This window comes from Euprymna scolopes, chromosome 12, assembly GCF_053919585.1.
Source record: "Euprymna scolopes isolate OS-2025 chromosome 12, ASM5391958v1, whole genome shotgun sequence".
In the NCBI taxonomy this organism is placed as follows: Eukaryota; Metazoa; Mollusca; class Cephalopoda; order Sepiida; family Sepiolidae; genus Euprymna; species Euprymna scolopes.
Window position 1 is genome coordinate 155,545,748 of NC_136493.1, and position 19,673 is coordinate 155,565,420.

The following is a 19,673-nucleotide window of genomic DNA, read 5'->3' on the forward strand; positions in this document are numbered from 1 at the left end:
ATATCTGCATTATTCGTGGTGTGTGTGCGTGCATGTGGATAATCGTGTTTTGTCATGCTGGCGGAAAAATACATAGCAACGGAGTCGTTGATGTGAATAGAGAAGTGAGTGAAGAGTGAGGAACACAGAGTGTGGAGTGCCGAGTGAGAATAAGTGAGTGAGTGAGTGAATTCATTTAAGTATTTGTTGATCAGCTCCCAGGTGATGTGAGAAAAAGGTTTTGAAAATTAAATCCTTCTTTGAGCATTGATTGGTCGAGAAGTGCACTGTTTTGTCATGTGGTATGCTTTCAACTACGTTCATTAAAATCCATTTTAAGTTTTGTTCCCCACAGAATTTTTGTGGACGTATTTTTAAAAATCTTTGCGTCTCTGAAATTTATCTTTCTTTGCGCGCATAATTGGGTTTTTATTTATGTATTCTTTTTAGAACAAGAAGTGAATGCATTTTTTTTAGGTATGTTTAACTGCACAAATACTCCCCCCAGATTGTAAAAGATGAGAATATTTTTCAATATGTATTCCTTCAAATGTTTTGGCCAGTGGACTTTCCTACCGATTTTTGTGGTAGGCTTGGCATTTGTATCTTTTTGTGCTGCACTCTCTTGTTTCATGGGAGTTTGTTCTGGTGGGGAAATTGTCTGAGGGTATCCCTCAATGTACGCGGGTTTAATTCAGCTGATCACAATGTTATCCTTCCTTTCTTTCTGCAGGATAGTAAAATATTTTTTTCACCTGTCCAAAACTTGATAAGATCCTGAGTAATTTGGACATAGTGTTTTTTTTTACTGCATCATTCCTGATGAACACATATTTGCAAGTGTGAAGGTCATTCAGAATATAAGTTTTTCTGTCAGCCCTCCTGGTGGGGGTAAAATTGAGAAGAGACATTTTATTTTAACTCTGTCACGAATGTAGTTGTAGGTGAAATATTTGTGTTCTCATTAAAATATTGTCCAGGTAGTGTCACTGCTGATCCGAAAACTACTTCTGCTGGCGTGCTTTGCAAGGTTTTTATTTTTATTGTGTTTTGAATGATTAGAATGATTAACGGTAAATTATCTGTCCAGTCTGTGTCATTAAGACTCGTAGCCAAAGAAGTTTTTAGCTGTCTGTGCAAGCATTATACAAGGCTATTTGAGCAAGAGTGATAAGATGTAGTCTTTATGTGGTTTGTTCCCAATAATTGGTTAAATTCTGTAAAAAGAGTCGATTGGAATTGTGAGCTTCTATCCATTGTGATTATTGAAGATATTCCAAAGATCGCTATCCAATCCTGTAGTATAGCTCTAGCTATTGTCGCAGCCCACGTGTCCTTAACGGGTATGGCTGTAGGTCACATGCTAAATATATCGACTATGGTAAGGATGTGGGTGTGTTCTTTTGAGGTGGGTAATGGTCCTACTAAGTCGATGTAGATATTGGTAAATCTAGCATCAGGCGTGCTGAAAGTGCCCAGTAGTGACTTTGTGTGCCTGTGAATTTTATTCTTTTGACAGGGTACACACATCTTAGTCCAATTTCAAATATCTATGTTCATATGTGGCCAAACAAAACGGTCTGCTATTATTTTCAAAGTGGCTTTTTTGCCTAGATGGGATAAATTATGGAAATGTTGGAAAACTTGTCTGATGTTTGGTGGTATGTATGGACATGGTAGATTTTTTGCTGTGTTGCAATAAAATGGTGTTGTACTAAAGGATACAGCCATTTCCTTCAGTGTAAAGATGTTTTCTGTTGTATGTCTGTGAGTGTTGCATCTGTCTTTTGTTCTTGTGCAATTAATTCCATATTAAGTGAACTGGAATTTAGTGAAATAATTGTAGCTTGTGATAATGTGTCTGCTACAATGTTTTCTTGTCCTTTGACATATCTGATATCGGTGGTAAATTGTGCTATGTAATCAAGATGTCTGATTTCTCATGGGCCATATTTATCTACATGTGTATGTAGTGTATACATTAAAGGTTTATTATGGTCAGTATAAACGCAAAAGTTTCTTCCTTCTAACAGATGTCTGAAATTTCATTGCCAATTAAATCGCTAATAGTTCCCTTGTACTTTGTCTGTGTCTTGCTCAATTTGGCTAAAAAAAAAACGATATAGGAGTCATTGTATTTTCAGTCTGTTGGTGAATAACTGCTCCTACAGCTATGTCTGACGCATCTGTTGTAAGTGTGAGTTTCGTCTTTTTACTATCCTTAATGTAGTTCAATTTCGTGAAATTGACTAAGGCAGTTTTAGCTTGATTGAAAGCTTCTAAAATAGATCCTGCCAACTTTAACTATTGGTTTTTCATTTTGTTCTTCAATAGTGATGTTAGCAGTGTGAGGATAGTAGAACAATTGGGTAAAAATCGTCTGTAATAGTTAATTGCACCTATAAAACGACAAACTTGTCTAACAGACATAGGTTGTGGAAAATTTGAAATGGTACTTACTTTCTCGGGTAATGGTGATATTACGTCCTTATCGATTGTGTATCCGAGGAAGTTAATCTCCTGTTGGCTGAAGATATATTTTTCAATGTTTATTTTTAGCCCATAATGGGGCAATCTTTGAAAAGCTTGTTCTAAGTGCTGTCTATGTTCGTCGAGGTTTCTACTAGCAATCAGGACATCATCCATGTATGTGAATACGAATGGCAGGTCCCAAAAAGCCTCGTCTATTGTTTCTAAGTCCGAAAGGCATTTGGACGAATTCATACAGTTCAAAGGGTGTGGTCAGTGCTGTTTTATGGATATCTTTGTAACACTGGCTGGCAATTGTCTTTATTAGTTGAAATGATAAAAGTAATACCAATGTTAACCTTTAAAAGGAAAGAACTTTATTTGCCTTTTTACATTTTGGAGAGAGTACAGCTCTTGTTAATAATGTTTACCGGCAATGTACGCCTTGTTGATTCGGTGGCTAAGAGTGTACTGGCTACTTGCCTGTCATGCTGGCTAGGGCTTGGTTAAGGAGAAAGAGGGAGAGGGAGATGATGAGGGACTCTGAATAGCAGTTCTTGGTTTGTGTTCGGTTTATAAGCAGGAGAAAGAGAGAGGCTAAGAAACTATTATTTTGGGGGAATGGTATTATTTTCTTCCTATTTCTTGGCTTTTAAGGGTGACTCGGGTCAGTCCTACAAAATTCTCCTACCAATTCACAGAGTGTTTTTTTTTTCTTTTTGAAAGTTTAATAATAAATGTATTCATTATCTTTTTTCCATGTGACTCTCCTACCTGAAGTTCTTGTTTTTATTTTATTTTCCTGCACTTTTTCAGGAGGTAAACTATCAGGCTTTTTTTTTTATTTGTAGTTGTATTTTGAGTGCATTTTTGTTTATTTTCAATGTAAGGTTTTAAACGGTCTATTGAAACTTCTGTATGCGTGTTTGGGTCATTAAGAAATATTTTGGCGTTCGTTCGAATACCATGTAAGGACCTGAATAGGGTGCTTTTAACGGTTTTTGAACATGGTCTATCCTAACCCAAACTTTAATATAGGTTTGAAGTTGATCTGGAACATATGATTTTCTTGTTGATTTTTCTTGTTGTAGTATTTGCCTTTTTTTTTTTGCTGTTGTAGCATTTGTGGAATCTTACTTTCTTAGTATTTTTGCTGTTTTAGCATTGGTCTTTGTTCATTTTTTTTTTTTTTTTGCTTTTCTAGCATTTGTTTTTTTGCTGTTGTAGAATTTGTCTTTTGTTCTTTCTTACTGTATTAACATTTTGTTCTGTTGTTTTTTCTGTCGCAGCATTGGCCTTTCTAGTTTTTTGCTTTTGTAGAATTTGTCTTTCTACGTTTTTATTTATTGAAGTATTTGCCTTTTTTCATTTATTTTTTTTCCATGTCTTTCCTCATTTTTTTTAATCATTGTAGAATTTGTTTTCTCAATTGTTTTGTTTGTACCATTTGTGTGCATTAGTTTTTTTAATCATAGCATTTGTCATTCTTTTTTGTTGCAGCATTTTTTCTCTGTTATTTTTTTTTGCTTTCTTTTTGCTGTTGTATTATTTGTCATTCTTCGTTTTTTCCAGTTGTATCATTTGTCTTTTCTGCAGTTGTACAATTTGTATTTCATCATTGTTTTTGTTTTTATCTGTTTTCTGCATATGCTGTGCGGTAAACGCTGTCGCATTGATATTGTTAAGCAAGGGCATGAGTTCATCCGCAAGTTTTCCAAGTTGAGATGGGTTTAATTCTTTTTGTGAGGCTATGGTGGGGGAAATTGTGACTGGTAGGGCCTGTAAAAATTTGTGAATTACAATTTCTTCGTCGATACCTATTCGTTTTGTTATTGATAGCATCTCTTGTAGGTATGTAGAAGGAAGGAATGTGTGGGAACATGCCAACCGGATGCTAACATATCCAGCATAAGAGACAAAATAAAAAAATCGTCGTTTGCACATGGCTTCACGCATCGCTTCCGTTTGGAAAAAGAAAAATAAGATAACCATAAAAGAATTATCAACCAATGGCAGAACTCCGCGCCGAAAATAAAGGCCTAAAATATCACAGCCGCTGGGAGCCGGTTTACGACTATAAAATGAGGGGACCAGAAAGAAAAGAGAAGAGATTCGCCCAGCTGCGTCAGTGAACGCACGGACATTCTTCCACCCGACCTAAAGAAATGAAGAAGAAAAGGAAAAGGAAAAAGAGATTCGCCCAGCTGCGTCAGTGAACGCACGGGGAGATTCTCCCACCCGACTAAGAGAGATGAAGAAGAAGAAGAAGAAGAAATAAGGCACCAGTGAACTGAAGCCAACTCCGCTCTCACGTTATGGGCCAAGACGCCTTCAATTCTAACAATGCCTATTTCACACAAACCAAAGAAGAAAAAGAAGGAGAAAAACACAGGAGGCGAAGACGCCGCGCTGCTAATCGTTGATGAAAGTAGTCGCCGCTTTCGAGTTAAAAGCCTGGACACATATCACCGAAGTAGCACGACCGGCCACCCACTTACCACCCCCGTCGTCCGAAAAGATAAGTACGCTTACGAGCATTCACTCTTTGTTTAATTATACAAACCTACAAAAGTTCATTCCTTATCAATGCATACACACGCTGGACTACCATTCTCAATTTTCCTACAACATTTATTTCTCTTCCCACGTGCGAACAAACGATAGTGACCCGAACTTGAGATGAAAACACATTTCCTTTTCTTGCTACAACACCAGTCCTGCAACGAACATTGGTTACATACGCGCGGACATGTTATAACTAAAACGTTCATTTCTTTCAACAGCAAATAAACGACGTTTATCTTATCGATTAATTGAGTCTTTGTTTCTTTCAATTCCTCATTCGTTTCATTATTCTTTTGTAACGGGATTGGGGTATTTATATATCCTAGTCCCCTACAAATGTAATGGTGGTGGTTGACATTAATTTGTCAAGCAATTCTGGTTTTGTTCTTTCGTGTGTTTCAATTAAGGAACATTTTAGTTCTTCATAGTTCTTTGTCTCTAAAGTGTGTATTGGTATTTTTGCTACCACCTCTGCAGGCAGAGATGATATCACTGTGAAGAATTTTGTTGTTGAAGCTGTTATGTTGCGTAAGTGCAATTGTGCTTCCAGAATGGAAAACCAGCCATTTACTGCCGTTTCCATAAATTCTGGAGTTTTTATATTAATTTGTTGCAAGCAGGCTTCTTCCATTTTTTTTTGTGTAAATATATATATATATATATATATATATATATATATATATATATATATATATATACGAAGAAAGGAGGAAAAAAATGTAGTTTTTATTTTTTTGTAATTCGATTGCGAAATCATGAATGTGTGGGATAGGGTATCTATCCAGTACAGTTTGTGCATTTTATCTCCGAAAATCGCCTCAAGGACACCAACACCATGTTGTCGCACCTGATTATTGTATTGTGTGTAGAGAAGATCAAGCGCTTTTGGACGGTTGGATAATTCCTTGCTGTAACATGTGTTGAAATTCATCTTTTGCGATTCTGTATTTATCGGGTTTCAAACGTCTGTGGGTGGCGTAGACAGGTTGTCCATTCGTTTTAATATAATGCTTTGCATTATGCTTAATAGTATCCATGTCCTTGAATGGCTGAGAGAGTTGTGGATATTTTTGAAGAAGCTGGCGAATGTGAATATCTTCAGGTAAGGCAAACCTGATTCTGGTAGACTGATATCTTGTGATGATACCTTTGTAATATCCCTAACCCCTCATCCCTTGAATGAACTCTTCCGTTGACTATAAATGCTGCGTAATTAACGCTATTTGTGACTTGTTTTCTTTTGTGAATAAAACCTTTACAAAGATATTCGGCTCTTCGTTTTTCACTACAATTTTATTCACAAAAGAAACCAAGTCACAAATAGTGTTAATTACGCAGCATTTATAGTTAACGGAAAAGTTCTGCGCCAATAATCGCTTCAGGAGAATATACGAGTCTGGCTGCAACACAAAAAAAAACGAGGCCGAAGGAAATTTGTTTTTTTCTGCGGGAATTCTCGCCATCCACGCCGTCTTTGTCCAGCACGGGACTCGAACTGCAATAAGTGTTTGAAAAAAGGACACTGGGTCAAAGTCTGCAAATCTTCCGTGTCAGCGGTGTTAAATGAAGACACTGATTTCCCGAGTCTCGCATGTCTAGGAAGGAAAAAGACATTACTTTTACTAAGTGTAAAATAAATAGGTTCACTGTCAATGCCATGATAGATTCTGGTAGTGTGGGGACTTTCATTAACGACAATATTGCAAAAAAAAATGAACCTCGAAATTATTCCAAAACACAAAGAAATATCATTAGCCGACCCTAAAATGTGTGTGAAAATTGTGGGAGAAACTAAAGTCGATATCTCTCTAAATAATAATGTACACTCTAACATAATAGTGGACTGGAGGTGGAGGTCATTAAAAATTTATTTGTCGACTTAATCATAGGAAAAGATATTCTCGGCAGATACAAGATGGTAACTTTCAAATTCGATGGACCGGAGGAAGAACTTATTATCGAAGCAGTCACCAAGAATACCTTTTTTCCATCCATGACCGTTTCTCCTCCCCCCTTATTTTCTCATCTCTCTACGAAAACAACAACAATCAGCACCAAGTCACGTCGCCACACAATTGCTGATAGCAAATTTATAAGAGCAGAGACTGCAAAATTGTTGGAGGAAAATGTTATAGATCCCTCAATTTCACCTTGCGAGCGCAAGTTCTAGTAACATCGAATGAAAACCGAAAAAAAAGAATGGTGATTGGTTATAGCGACACAATCAACAGATTTACTGAATTAGACGCTTATCCGATACCAAGTATATCAAAGATTGTCGAGGAAATAGCCAGGTATAATGTTTTCACTACGCTTGATCTTAAATCAGCATACCATCAAATCCCCATCAGTAAGGAGGATCGTAAATTTACAGCATTCGAGCCGAATGGTAAATTATACCAGTTTACTCGCCTGCCGTTCGGGGTTACTAATGGAGTAAGCGCCTTCCAAAGGACCATTAACGGCATTGTCAGCAAAGAGCAATTAGTAGATACTTTTGTCTATGTAGATAATGTTACTATCTATGGAAAAACCCAAAAAGAGCATGACTATAATCTTCAAAGATTTTATGAGGTTGCTAAACAGTACAACATCACACTTAATAATAATAAAAAAGCATCGTTTCAGTCTCAACGATAACATTACTTGGGTACACTATCAGAAACAACCAGATATCACCCGACTACGAATGTCTTAAACCTCTACTTGAGATGCCACCTCCTCTAAATCTAAAATCACAAAGACGGATTATTGGGATGTTCTCTATAGTGTTTCTCACTGAGAACGCAAACGCCGAGTTTGTTTTAAGACTTTATTCAGCCGAGAGCCGACCTCAAGTGTCTACATGCTGTCTCTTTCTGCACCGCCCGTTTTTTTGCCGGTGTTCTCCCTGTTATCGTCCCCTGTGTACCTACGTACATTACATCTCCCTCCCCCCCAAAAAGAAAGGTCCATTTATCATGGAAAAAAGTCAGGGTAGACTGCCCTTGTGACTGTTTTGTGGTCGAGGATTATTCTGCCTCAGTATGTGACCATTGAACCCCCCCCTTTTTTTTTAAAGTTAAGAAAAAATAAAAGGTAATTGTTCAATCTTTAGTCAATCCGGACTAAAACGATTCGGTGGTCTTATTGTACGGCCCGATCGTCGTGGCAGGGCTTGTGGGGTATGCTCACTCACTTCTCTATCTGGCTGCTCATAATCGGGCGAATTCTCATGTGTCAATGGAGTCTGTGGATGTGTGTTATTTTCTGTTGCCATATCTGGAGGCATGTTTAGTTCCGTGAAAATGCGTTCTGGATTGTTTTCACTTGGGGATTGAGGTGCTGGCTCGGTGATACAACGGCAAGACCTGATGTGATCCTGATGACGACGAACCAACCGGACATCCTGCAATCTGATTAGAAAGGATAACGGAGAACTCTTTCCAGAATGTGACCAGCCAACCACATGGATCCGGAACCAAAGTTCTGTGCAAATACTGCTTGGTCTTCATCAAATGACCGCATCTGGGCAGATTTGTCATGGTGAAACTTTTGTCATTCTTGGTTGTTATATACAACACTTGAGGTGGCGGGCTTCATACGATCCAGATTGGTGTGCAATCTTTGCTTCATCAACAACTCTGCCGGGGTAGATCCCGTTGTTGTGTGAGGCATTGTCCGGTATGTCAGCAGAAAATGGGATATCTTTGTTTCCAGAGTTCCTCCCGACATTTTTTTAATACCGTTTTTAACCAGCCCAACTGAGCGTTCGGCTAGACCATTTGATGCCTGATGATGTGGACTGACAAATTTGTGTCTGATACCATTCCGTTTCATGAACTCTGCAAATTCTGAACTGGTGAAGCATGGGCCATTATCACTGACAACAATGTGCGGGAGACCATGAGTAGCAAAACAGCGCTTCAACCTTTCAATTGTAGTGGCTGAAGTAGCTGCACTTGTGGTATAGACATCAACCCATTTTGAGTGTGCATCCGTAATGACAAGCAGGTATTGGCCACTGTAATCGGCATAATCAACGTGAACCCGCTGCCAAGGTTCAGCTGGCCATTCCCAGGGGTGTAGTGGTGCCTTAGCAGGTAGGCTTCTGGAGCACTGACAAGGGTAACAGTTGTTCACCTTTTTTCGATGTCAGCATCTATCCCAGGCCACCATACATAGGTCCGGGTGAGGGCCTTCATCTTGACTATGCCAGGGTGGCATTGGTGAAGCTCGTCCAACACTCTCTGCCTGAGATGGTGGGGAATTACCACTCGTGAACCCCACAGCAGGCACCCCCTTTCAACACTTAGTTCGTTTTTACGAGCGTGAAATGGTAAATACGGAGCATCATGTGGGAGATAGCACCCTCCATGTTGTGTGGCTTGAACAACCTTAGAGAGGATGGGGTCTTTGCGTGTATGAGCACAAATGTCAGTCGAGTCAACGGTGGAATTGTCCAGGTGATCCATGAGATGTATAATGCAGCCTGGTGTTTGGACATCTAACGCTTCCTGCAGGGGGAGACGACTCATTGCGTCGGCAGTGACGATGTGTGAACCAGGCCTATATTCTATCATGTAATCGTAAGCACTCATCAACAGTGACCAACGTATTATTCTTGGTGGCAGGGTGTCCAATGTTAGCTTTGTTGGGCTAAAGAGGCTGATGTGGCTTATGATCCGTAATGATACGGAATGCACGTCCAAATAAGTAGTGATGAAACTTTTTAACCCCAAAGATAATACTCAGTCCCTCCTTGTCCAACTGACTATAATTTTTCTCAGCCGGTGATATTGTTCTCGAAGCAAAAGCAACAGGTTTCTCTGAACCGTCGGCAAAGATGTGCGACAAAACAGCTCCGACACCATATTGACTGGCGTCACAGGTCAGTACCAGTTCCTTCTTCGGGTCATAGTGAACCAGGACATTTGTGGTCTGCAATGCATCTTTGGCTTGCTGAAAAGCTGTTAATTGGAGGGTGCCCCACGTCCAAGAGACACCTTTCCGCAGTAGATAATAGAGGGGGCCCAACTTATCTGCGACGTTGGGGACGTACCTAGCATAGAACTGGAATAAGCCCAAGAAAGCCTTAAGTTTGGTCACATTGCGTGGGGCTGGTGCATCCCGGATGGCACGGATCTTTTCTGCTGTAGAGTGAAGGCCTTCGGAGTCAATCCAATGACCTAAGTAGGTTACGGAGGGTGCCATGAACTTGCACTTGTCCAGACGAACGTGGAGACCAGCTTCTGAGAGTTTCCCTAACACTCGGTCAAGGGTGATCAAGTGTTCCGCGTCTGATGATCCTGTAATTAGTATGTCGTCCTGATAGCATACGACATGTTGTTCATTTGCCAACAAATTGTCCATACAGCGTTGATAGATACTAGGAGCTGATTTTACTTCAAAACTGAGGTGGTTGAACCTGTAGAGACCCCGTGGTGTATTGATTGTAAGGTACGGCTTTGAGTTTTCCTCTAACGGAACCTGCAGGAACGCTGATCTCAAGTCAAGCTTGGGGAATTTCTTTCCCTGCACCAATTTTGCATACAAATCATCAATCCTGGGGATAGGGTACTGGTCGAGATTTGAACATTTGTTTATTGTAGTTTTATAATCTCCACACAACCGTATTGTTTGGTCAGTTTTGACAACTGCTACTATAAGGGCAGCCCATTCTGAGTATTATACTGGTTCGATAATACCCAGAGACTCTAGTCGATCCAGCTCCTTGTCAACCTTTTCACGCAATGCAAAGGGCACGTGTCGAGCCTTGCAGAATATGGGCTTTGTTTTCGGGTCAACACTAAGTTTTGCTGTGAAACCCTTCAGTGCGCACAATTCATCCTTGAAAACATCGGGGTATTTTGCAATAATGTCTTCAATTGCAGGTGTAGCATTTACTGCTTTCAGCTGATGGATGCGTTTCCAGCTGAGTTGCACTACTCGTAACCAGTTTCTACCAAGAAGTGCAGGGCCAGAACCAGGAACAATCACTAATGGCAGACGAAACTGTCGGCCATCATAGTCTACCGATACTTGACACATACCACACGGCATGATACTTTCTCCCGTGTAGGTTGCTAGTTTCTGTGACATAGGCTTAAGTACCGGCTTATCAGGTTCACACCATAGTTTTTCAAATGCATTGCGGCTGATCAATGAAACAGCAGCTCCGGTGTCGATCTCCATCTCGACATTGCGACCATTTATGCCCACCAACACCATCAGGGGCTCGGTTTTGCTATTTGCTGGTAGGTTAAACAGCCTATGCACCGAGGCGCAGTCGCTGCCTGTATCTTCGTCTACTGGTTCTTCACTGGTGACCTTGTGGGTTTTACGATTTCCAGCTCTGTCGTTGTACTTCCGGGTCAAACAGGCTGGCGAAATGTGACCGGTTTTGTGACAAAAATTACACGTTGCCTCTTTGAAACGACAGGAGTCGGGGTAATGTTTTCCGTTATATCGAAAACGTGGTCTTTGTTTTTGTCTCCGTAGTGGAGTAGGCCGTTCAACCTGGTTGACTTTCGTCTGTATTGTAAAATTGGACGTTGAACAGGCTGCCATGTCACTAACATTCCTGTCTGCACTTTCCATGGCAAGAGCTATCTGTCGGGCATAAGGAAATGTTAGTTTCCTCTTGGAAAGCAGTCGCCGACAGATTCGGTCATCCATCAATCCAACGACGAGCAAATCTCTCAACATCTCTTCTATCGTATTTCCAAACTCACAAAACTTTGTAATTTTTTTTAAATGAGCAATAAAATCTGAAATGGACTGACCTGGTTGTTGGCGGCACATGTAAAAGTTGAATCGCTCAACAATTACAGACGGTGTTGGGTTGCAGTGCTCTTTTAACGAGAGTGAGAGTTCCTCATAACTTTTGTCTCTTAAGCTGTGCAGCGTAACGAGATCCTTCAGCAGAGTAAATGTTTCACCACCACAAACAGAAAGAAGGACGGCCTTTTTCTTTCCTGGATCTTGTATTCCGTTAGCCTCAAAATAATACTCCAATCTTTCTGAGTATATGTCCCAATCAGTCTCCACTCGGCGAGAATTCGTTGATTTTACCATAAGACGTCATGTTTTTAAAATGCATGTGTGCAGGTAGAAATATGTCGCTATTTAATTTCCATTAAACGCGATGTTTTTCAGAGAAAAAGTTTAAATAACTTTCCCCTTTATGAGAAATGATCTCATCCTCGTCGCCATGTAGTGTTTCTCACTGAGAACGCAAACGCCGAGTTTGTTTTAAGACTTTATTCAGCTGAGAGCCGACCGCAAGTGTCTACATGCTGTCTCTTTTTGCACCGCCCGTTTTTTTGCCGGTGTTCCCCCGGTTATCGACGCACATTACTACAGCAAATTTATCCCGAATTTTTCAGAGAAAATATTAGCACTAAACCGCAATAGAGAATTCCCGTTATCTTCTGTGGCGTTGGACTCTTTTATAAGACTGAAAAACGACTTGAAAGATGCTATGCTGGTAACGGTTGATCCAGAAAAAGAATTTATAGTAGAAACAGATGCTAGTAACAACTGTATTGCAGCTACCCTTAATCAAGAGAATCGTCCGGTTGCATTCTATTCCAGAACACTAAGCCCTAGTGAAACGAAACATCACGCGGTAGAAAAAGAAGCAGCTGCTATTGTTGAAGCACTACGTAAGTGGCGACATTTTCTCCTTGGTAAACACTTTACTGTAATTACGGACCAAATAAGTATTAGCTTCATGTTTGATAATACCAGGAAATCAAAAATAAAGAAAATGACAAAATATGCCGTTAGCGCATTTAACTTTTTTTTTTTTTTTTTTTTTTTTTACACAGTGATCACCACTTATCAAGGCCCGGAAGCCACTCAGGGATAAGGGTTATTGTAAGTACATCACGTTAGTGAGGAGATTTTATGAAGTGTTTAATTAGGGGGGCGGCTCATTAGGAATTTGTTAACATTAGACTTGAAGACATCCAAGTTGTAGTCCGGAGGGAAGCAGGCAGACGGAACAGAGTTCCACAGGCGTGCAGTTCTAAGAAAGAAGCTTTGCTCATGAAATCCGCGTTTTGATTTAGGCACAGATATAGAGTGGGGGAAATTTTTCACAGTGGATTCAGCTAGACGGGTGTTTTTCGTGAAAGATTGGCGAGGGGGGACCAGGGATTGGAGTTCAGACGAGCACCTGCCATGAAAATAACGATAAAACAAGGATAAGCTCGCAACGTCTCTTCTGTGGGAGAGGGGTTGCAGGGTAGAGAAAAGGGCATCCCCCACTAAACCACGAAGCCTATTTTGTACTCTGTCAAGGCATGATAGGCTGTTTTTGGCAGCTCCTGCCCAGATATGGCAACAGTATTCCATCCTTGGCCGTACTTGGCTTTTATATAGATAGAGAATTGCATCAGTAGTGAGATATCTTCTGGAGCGGTAGAAGGATCCCACCATCTTTCCTGCGACCTTGGCAACAGACTTGATGCACGTGTTCCATTTCAGATCAGGAGTAAAGGTCAAACCCAGAAGCTTGTCAAAACACGGGGCCTCACCCAGACGAGAGCCATCCATCACAATTGATGCCAGCTGGGGATCAGAGCGTTGATGATGTAAGGATAGGAGTTTGGTTTTGGATGCATTAAAGGTAACCAGCCACATCTTCCCCCACTGAACCACGCGCTCGAGATCAGAGGAGAGAGAATCCGAGAGAACTTCGTCATTTACAGCCTTTGATGTGTTGCCGTAGATGGTCGTGTCATCAGCATAGATGTCAACGAATGATTTAAGTATGTGTTTAGGGAGGTCATTGATGTAGATCAGGAAGAGAGTTGGGCCCAGGATTGACCCCTGAGGGACTCAGCATTTATATTGCAGGCCTCCGATTTTTGTCCATCTACCACTACTCTTATGAGCCTATCAGAGAGAAATGATTTAATGATTGAGAAAACATTTCCAGTTATACCGTAGCTGGAAATCTTGTGAAGTAGACCCTTATGCCATACTTTGTCAAAGGCCTTTGATATGTCGAGAGCAATTGCCCTAGAAAGGAAGCCTTTGTCAAGAGATTCACTAATCCTGTGGGATATAACCGTCAGCACATCTGCGGTAGATCTTGCAGAGCGGAAACCATATTGTGTGTCACTAAGAAGGTTATTCCTGCTGAGGTGGTTTACTATATAACACAGAGAAGACTTATTGGTCTGTATTGAGAGGGAGATGACTTATCACCTGAATTCTTAAATACAGGGCAAACTGAGGAGGTCTTCCAGGAGGTCGGAAAGCACTTCTCCTTAAGGCAGCGCTTAAATAGTTTCGTAAGTATGGGAGCAAGTTCTGGTTGAAGCTTTTTTAACACTATAATTGGGATGCCATCAGGGCCAGTTGCTTTACTGGAATCTAGGTTCACAATTTAAGTTTAGCATCGTCTACCGTCCTGGTAGAGAAAATATTGTCGCTGATACGTTTTCCCCGAATATCTGCTCTCACTTATTCCTTACAAGATCTTCGGGACCTACACTGTAAATTATGCCATCCAGGCATTACCCGACTCTTCCATTTTTGCAAAGAAAGAAACTTTCCTTTCTCCCTCGATCAAATAAAAGGAGTAACTAATTCGTGCTCGTCTTGCCAGTATTTAAAACCCAAATTCTTCACCGGTAACAAGGGAATTCCCATAAAAGCAATAGTACCATTTCAGCGATTAAACATGGATTTCAAGGGACCACTGCCTACGTCCACACATGGTAACAAATACCTACTTACGATAATCGACAAATACTCGCGTTTTCCTTTTGCATTTCCGTGTAAAGATATGACAAGCTCAACGATCACACAATGCCTGAATCAACTATTTGCGATATTTGGTATGCCCGATATGATTCACACAGATAGAGCGACTGATTTTCTGTCAGAAGAAACGACCAATTACTTACATGGGAAAGGCATTGCGACTTCGAAAACGAGTAGACATCACCCGGAAGGCAATGGTCAAATTGAGAAACTAAACGGCACACTATGGAAGGCCATACAAGTAACCTTACATTCTCGTAAAATGAGACTATCCTGCTGGGAAAATATTCTACCTGATGCTCTACATTCTATTCGATCATTGCTCTGCAGTCTGCACAGCTACGAATGCGACCCCTCATGATAGACTATTTAAGTACAGCCGTAAATCCACTTCTGGTACTTCTATTCCCCTGTGGGCAAAACCAGGCCAAGTATACGTCAGAGATCATATTAGGTCGAGTAAAAATTACCCCCGGTTACACCTACGACGTTACTGGAGATCAATCCTCATTATGCCCAAGTACGACTACCTTCAGACATCAAAACTACCGTCAACGTCAGAGATTTGGCTCCCAACACAATTAATGGAGACAACATGTTAGAGAATGGTTGCATGCCACCTGTGAGTAAGCCAGGAAGTGAAAACGAATGTATACAATATCCTGAACATATAGAAGAAAACACCCGTGGGGAACCAGTTGAGAGCGAAATGCAACCGAGCTGCTGCGTAGATCTGGCAGAATACTGAAATTTCCTGAGAAATACAAGGACTTCATTACTAAGTAAGGCACGAAAAAAAAAAAAAAGGTTTAAATTATAGGCAAAAAAAGAAAAAAAAGTTAGAGAAAAAAAATAATGAAAAAAAAAAATAAATAAAATAATAACGAAAAAAAAAACTTGAAGGGGAAAGTGTAATATCCCTAACCCCTCATCCCTTGAATGAACTCTTCCGTTAACTATAAATGCTGCGTAATTAACGCTATTTGTGACTTGCTTTCTTTTGTGAATAAAACCTTTACAAAGGTATTCGGCTCTTCGTTTTTCACTACAACCTTTAATCACGATCTTCGTTTGATTGTGCGTTAGTGTGTGATTGGTCATGTCTACAGACAAATTGAACCTGGCTAGAAAATCTGCCCCTAATATTGGCGTCGTCACGTTGGCTATGGTAAAAATCCATAAAAAAATCAGTTGCATGCCGAGATTAATATTTAAGGATTTTCTCCATACGTTGGTATTTTTGTGCCATTAGCTGCTTAGAGGTGGTAAGACTGTGGAGTAACTTTTTGATTTGGCAGCGGTAGTATCATGCTTATCTCCACTCCAGTGTTAATTAAGAAGTTGTATCCATGAGTATTGTCACGAATATAAAATAGATGACCTTTAGTAGAAAATCCAGCAACAGTTGTTGTCTCTACTGGTTGGAATTTTCTTCCCTGTTTCTTATTGTTAAAGGAACAAGGGTAAGTACAATGTCTCGCTTCGGCACTGAATTTTTCATGATAATAATATTTGCTCATTCTTTCTTGTGTTGCTTCAACCTTCATTAAGACTTCATCTTCTATAGCTCGGTCGTTTGAGAGAGTACTGACGGTCTGTCCGTAGCAAATCTTGTAACTGCCGTGAAAGTTTTTCAACTGTAGACCTAAGTTCATTAAATTCCTCGTCTTTTGTTTGTCATGGTTGTGATTGCACAGAGTTCACTTTGTGATTCCGAAGATTTTCATATATTCAGTCTGCCATGTCCGCTATTTCTTCAGTTTTTGTTTCTTCCGCCGTCGGTGTGAGAATTTGATCTGCGTGAAGAGATTGTGCAACCTTGTCTCGTTGGATGAGTCAGTCCGTTTCAATATCACCTCCTTAAGCCGGTCGTATGGGTTGTCTTCTGGTACATTCTCCAGTAAATCCGTCACCTCATTGACAACGCCTGTTGGTAACTTTTCGACTAAGCAACAATATCTGGTTCTCTGGGACGTAATCTGTTTTGCGTCAAAAAGTGCCTGAATTTGTACGAACCATGACTTTATATTAGTGGGATTGAAGACTGGTATATTCAGTGATAACGTGGCCAGAGGTGTCTCAACCGACGGTGATTCTATTTCTTTCTTTTCTTTTTAGTGGTGTGTGAAAGTGATTTTGAAGCCTTTAAACTGTCAATTGTTCTATTCCAAGTTTGAGATGCTTGTTGTTGAGGTTGAAAACTTTTGGTTGCAAAAGTTTGTAGTTTTGAGATCTTTAAACGGCTAGTAATGTCAGAAATTGTAGTGAACCATTGTACGAGGGGGTTGCATGCTCGAATTTCGTTCAGGTTCAGTGACTTGTAGGGGAACCTGGGGCAAAATGAGATGAGGGGAAAAAACTGTCGAGTCAAAGGTAGCATTGACATATAAACCATATTCTGTGTACTGAACATTCAAAGTATTGGAAAAAAATGGCAAAAATGCCACAACAAAAAAAAGATGAGAAATTATTTTCAAAAGAAAGGCAGATGATTTATTCAGCTAACTGTATTGTCCCGTTTTGCCCCAAGCATGGGGCAAAACGAGACAGATCTTGGTCTGCATAGGTCAGTCACAAATGAAGATTGGGCCTTGTTGCATTCGTCTAGACCTGCACAGCCGTAGTGTGCCCATTTCCTACAGTCCCCTTGACTGGCTACCAAGCTTTCGGCACTCTCAGAGTACAGTCTGTCACAGTACAAGCACTGTGTATCTTCTTCCTTAGCACTGGCTCTGGGATGAAGAAAGATGTTTTCTGGCTGAGCTGACATCTTTGCCTTTACCCTTGGTTTGAGTCTTCGACAGCACATTTTTCTTTTTCTCCATCAGAGACTTTTTATAAGGAGAAGACGTGAGAATAGCAGTCTTCCCTCTCTGCCGTGACACTCGTTTAGTAATGTTTGCTTTGGGGAAGAGTATGAGGGCTTGTGGGGAAATACCAAATGCTGATTCCTTGTGTTTTTGTGGTGTAATGGTAGGGCTGCAGGCTAAGGTGGTGGGAAGGTTGGAGGCTGAAATGGTTGCATTGCTGGAGGTTGAGGCGGAGGTATGGCTGGAGGTTGAGGCGGTAGGAGGTTGGCCATTGAAGCAGAGGGACAGCTGGCGGTTTAGGCAGAGGGACGGCTGGCGATTGAGGCAGAGGGACGGCTGGCGGTTGAGGCAGAGGGACAGCTGGCAGTTGAGGCAGAGGGATGGCTGAAGGGTGAGGCGATGGGTTGGAGGCTGAGGTCCTCAGCAATAGCAGGGATATCTGTTGCTTCAGATGCAATGAAGTCAGCATCGGTAAAGACGTTTCTGTCCAAGGGCCATTTTTCCTGAAGCCTTGAAGTCATTGATTGCATTTAACATTGTTGCTGCCTGCAGGTATGCTAGACCAAAAAGGGTTGCGATTTGGAATTGGGTCATTACACGCCCTAGGTGTTCGCGCAACTAAATCCGAACCTGGTGGTTATAGAATGTGATGAAAGCTACACCCAAGGGCTGAAGTCAATGCATGCAGTGTGGTGGAAGGCACAAAAGAATGACACCATGTTCTCTTGCAATTTCAACAGCTTCTCCTTCGATGCTCTGGAAAACTGTGTGAACTGTCTCATCCATTTGATGAAGAGTTCTGTTTTAATCCATCGACTTGGCTGACACTCAGCCCATGCTCCAGGAAGGGCACTATCCATCAGGTTTCAGGCGTTGCCTGGGAAATATCAACATCAGTGGCATGTATTGCCCAGCGGCAGAGCAGCATATCACCAAAGTTACAAGCTGCCCCCTTTCTGCTGAAGTAACAGAACCTATCTGCCTCTTCCCTTTGGTTGCCACAACTTTCGAGAGAGACTTCAGAACTGTGGAAACACCTGTTTCATCACAATTCCAGATCCTGTCTACATTCAGTTGGTGTTTGTCCACTACATCCTCAAGTAGGCCAAAGAAAGATGAGACTGCAACCCGATTGAAGCCCATGGCTCGAGCTACTGAAGTAGCTTCAGGTTTTCTAAGTGACAGCTTGTTTGAATGCCGGGCCATAAACCCTCTGTACCAATCATAACCAGTCACTCCCTCTTTGTGGTTGAATTTCCTTTCGGCAAGTTCATAGGCCAATTTTCAAAGTTCATATGAAGAGAAAGCAAACAGCATTCTTTCCATCTGCTGGATGTAGCTGACAAGCTCCTCTTCTTCCTCTTTTGTGAAGACCGTTGCAATTGATCCAAGGGCTGAAAAAGAAAAGAAAAGTATTTTGTAAGGAATGAAAAAAATAGTTCCTTTTTTTGATAAATTAACATATGCAATCATGCACATATGCCGCCCACACAAACATGCACGGATGCAAGCATGCTCACATGCATAGGCCTACATCATTTTAATGCTCATCTCTCTCTCACACAGACAGACATAGTGAGCACACATTTGTATGTTCACCTCTCTTCCCTCCCATAACAAACACACACCCATACAAATGCATCCACTACATACACCCATGTTCATACATACACACTTTATTTCCTCTTTTTCATACACAAATACAGAGAGAGAGAGAGACAGAGAGAGAGAGAGAGAGAGAGATTCCTTTTTTAGAAAAAAAAATAAACTCACATCTTTTGCATACTTCCTCAACAACACCAGGATTCTTCCTAAGCTTCGCCACTCTCCGTTCTATGGCGCCTTTAGTTACATCGTACATTTTGGAAGCTTTTCTGTACCCATGGTCACCATTGAGGACAGACAACACAGCTTGCTGCATATTGGTCTCATCCCACGACTGGCGTGTAATTTCTCACCATCCTGTGTGTTATGGCGAGATGAGCAATTCACCGCCGGAACATTTTATCGAAAGAACGTTATCACCGGTCACCGGTTGTGAGAGCCTTCCCTGGGCGGGGACACTTAAAAACGTAACATGCTGTCTCTGTA

At 41.0% G+C, this 19,673-nt stretch overlaps 1 protein-coding gene across 1 annotated transcript; it reads right to left on the reverse strand.

Annotated features, from left to right (window-relative positions):
- Window positions 1-17,268: 17,268 nt before the first annotated feature.
- Window positions 17,269-18,866, reverse strand: LOC145291133 (uncharacterized; the record flags this gene model as incomplete). Its single annotated transcript, XM_080136649.1, has 1 exon — window positions 17,269-18,866. A coding segment is annotated over one exon (432 nt), but the record flags the coding sequence as incomplete, so codon positions are not given.
- Between the last annotated feature and the right edge of the window lie 807 nt (window positions 18,867-19,673).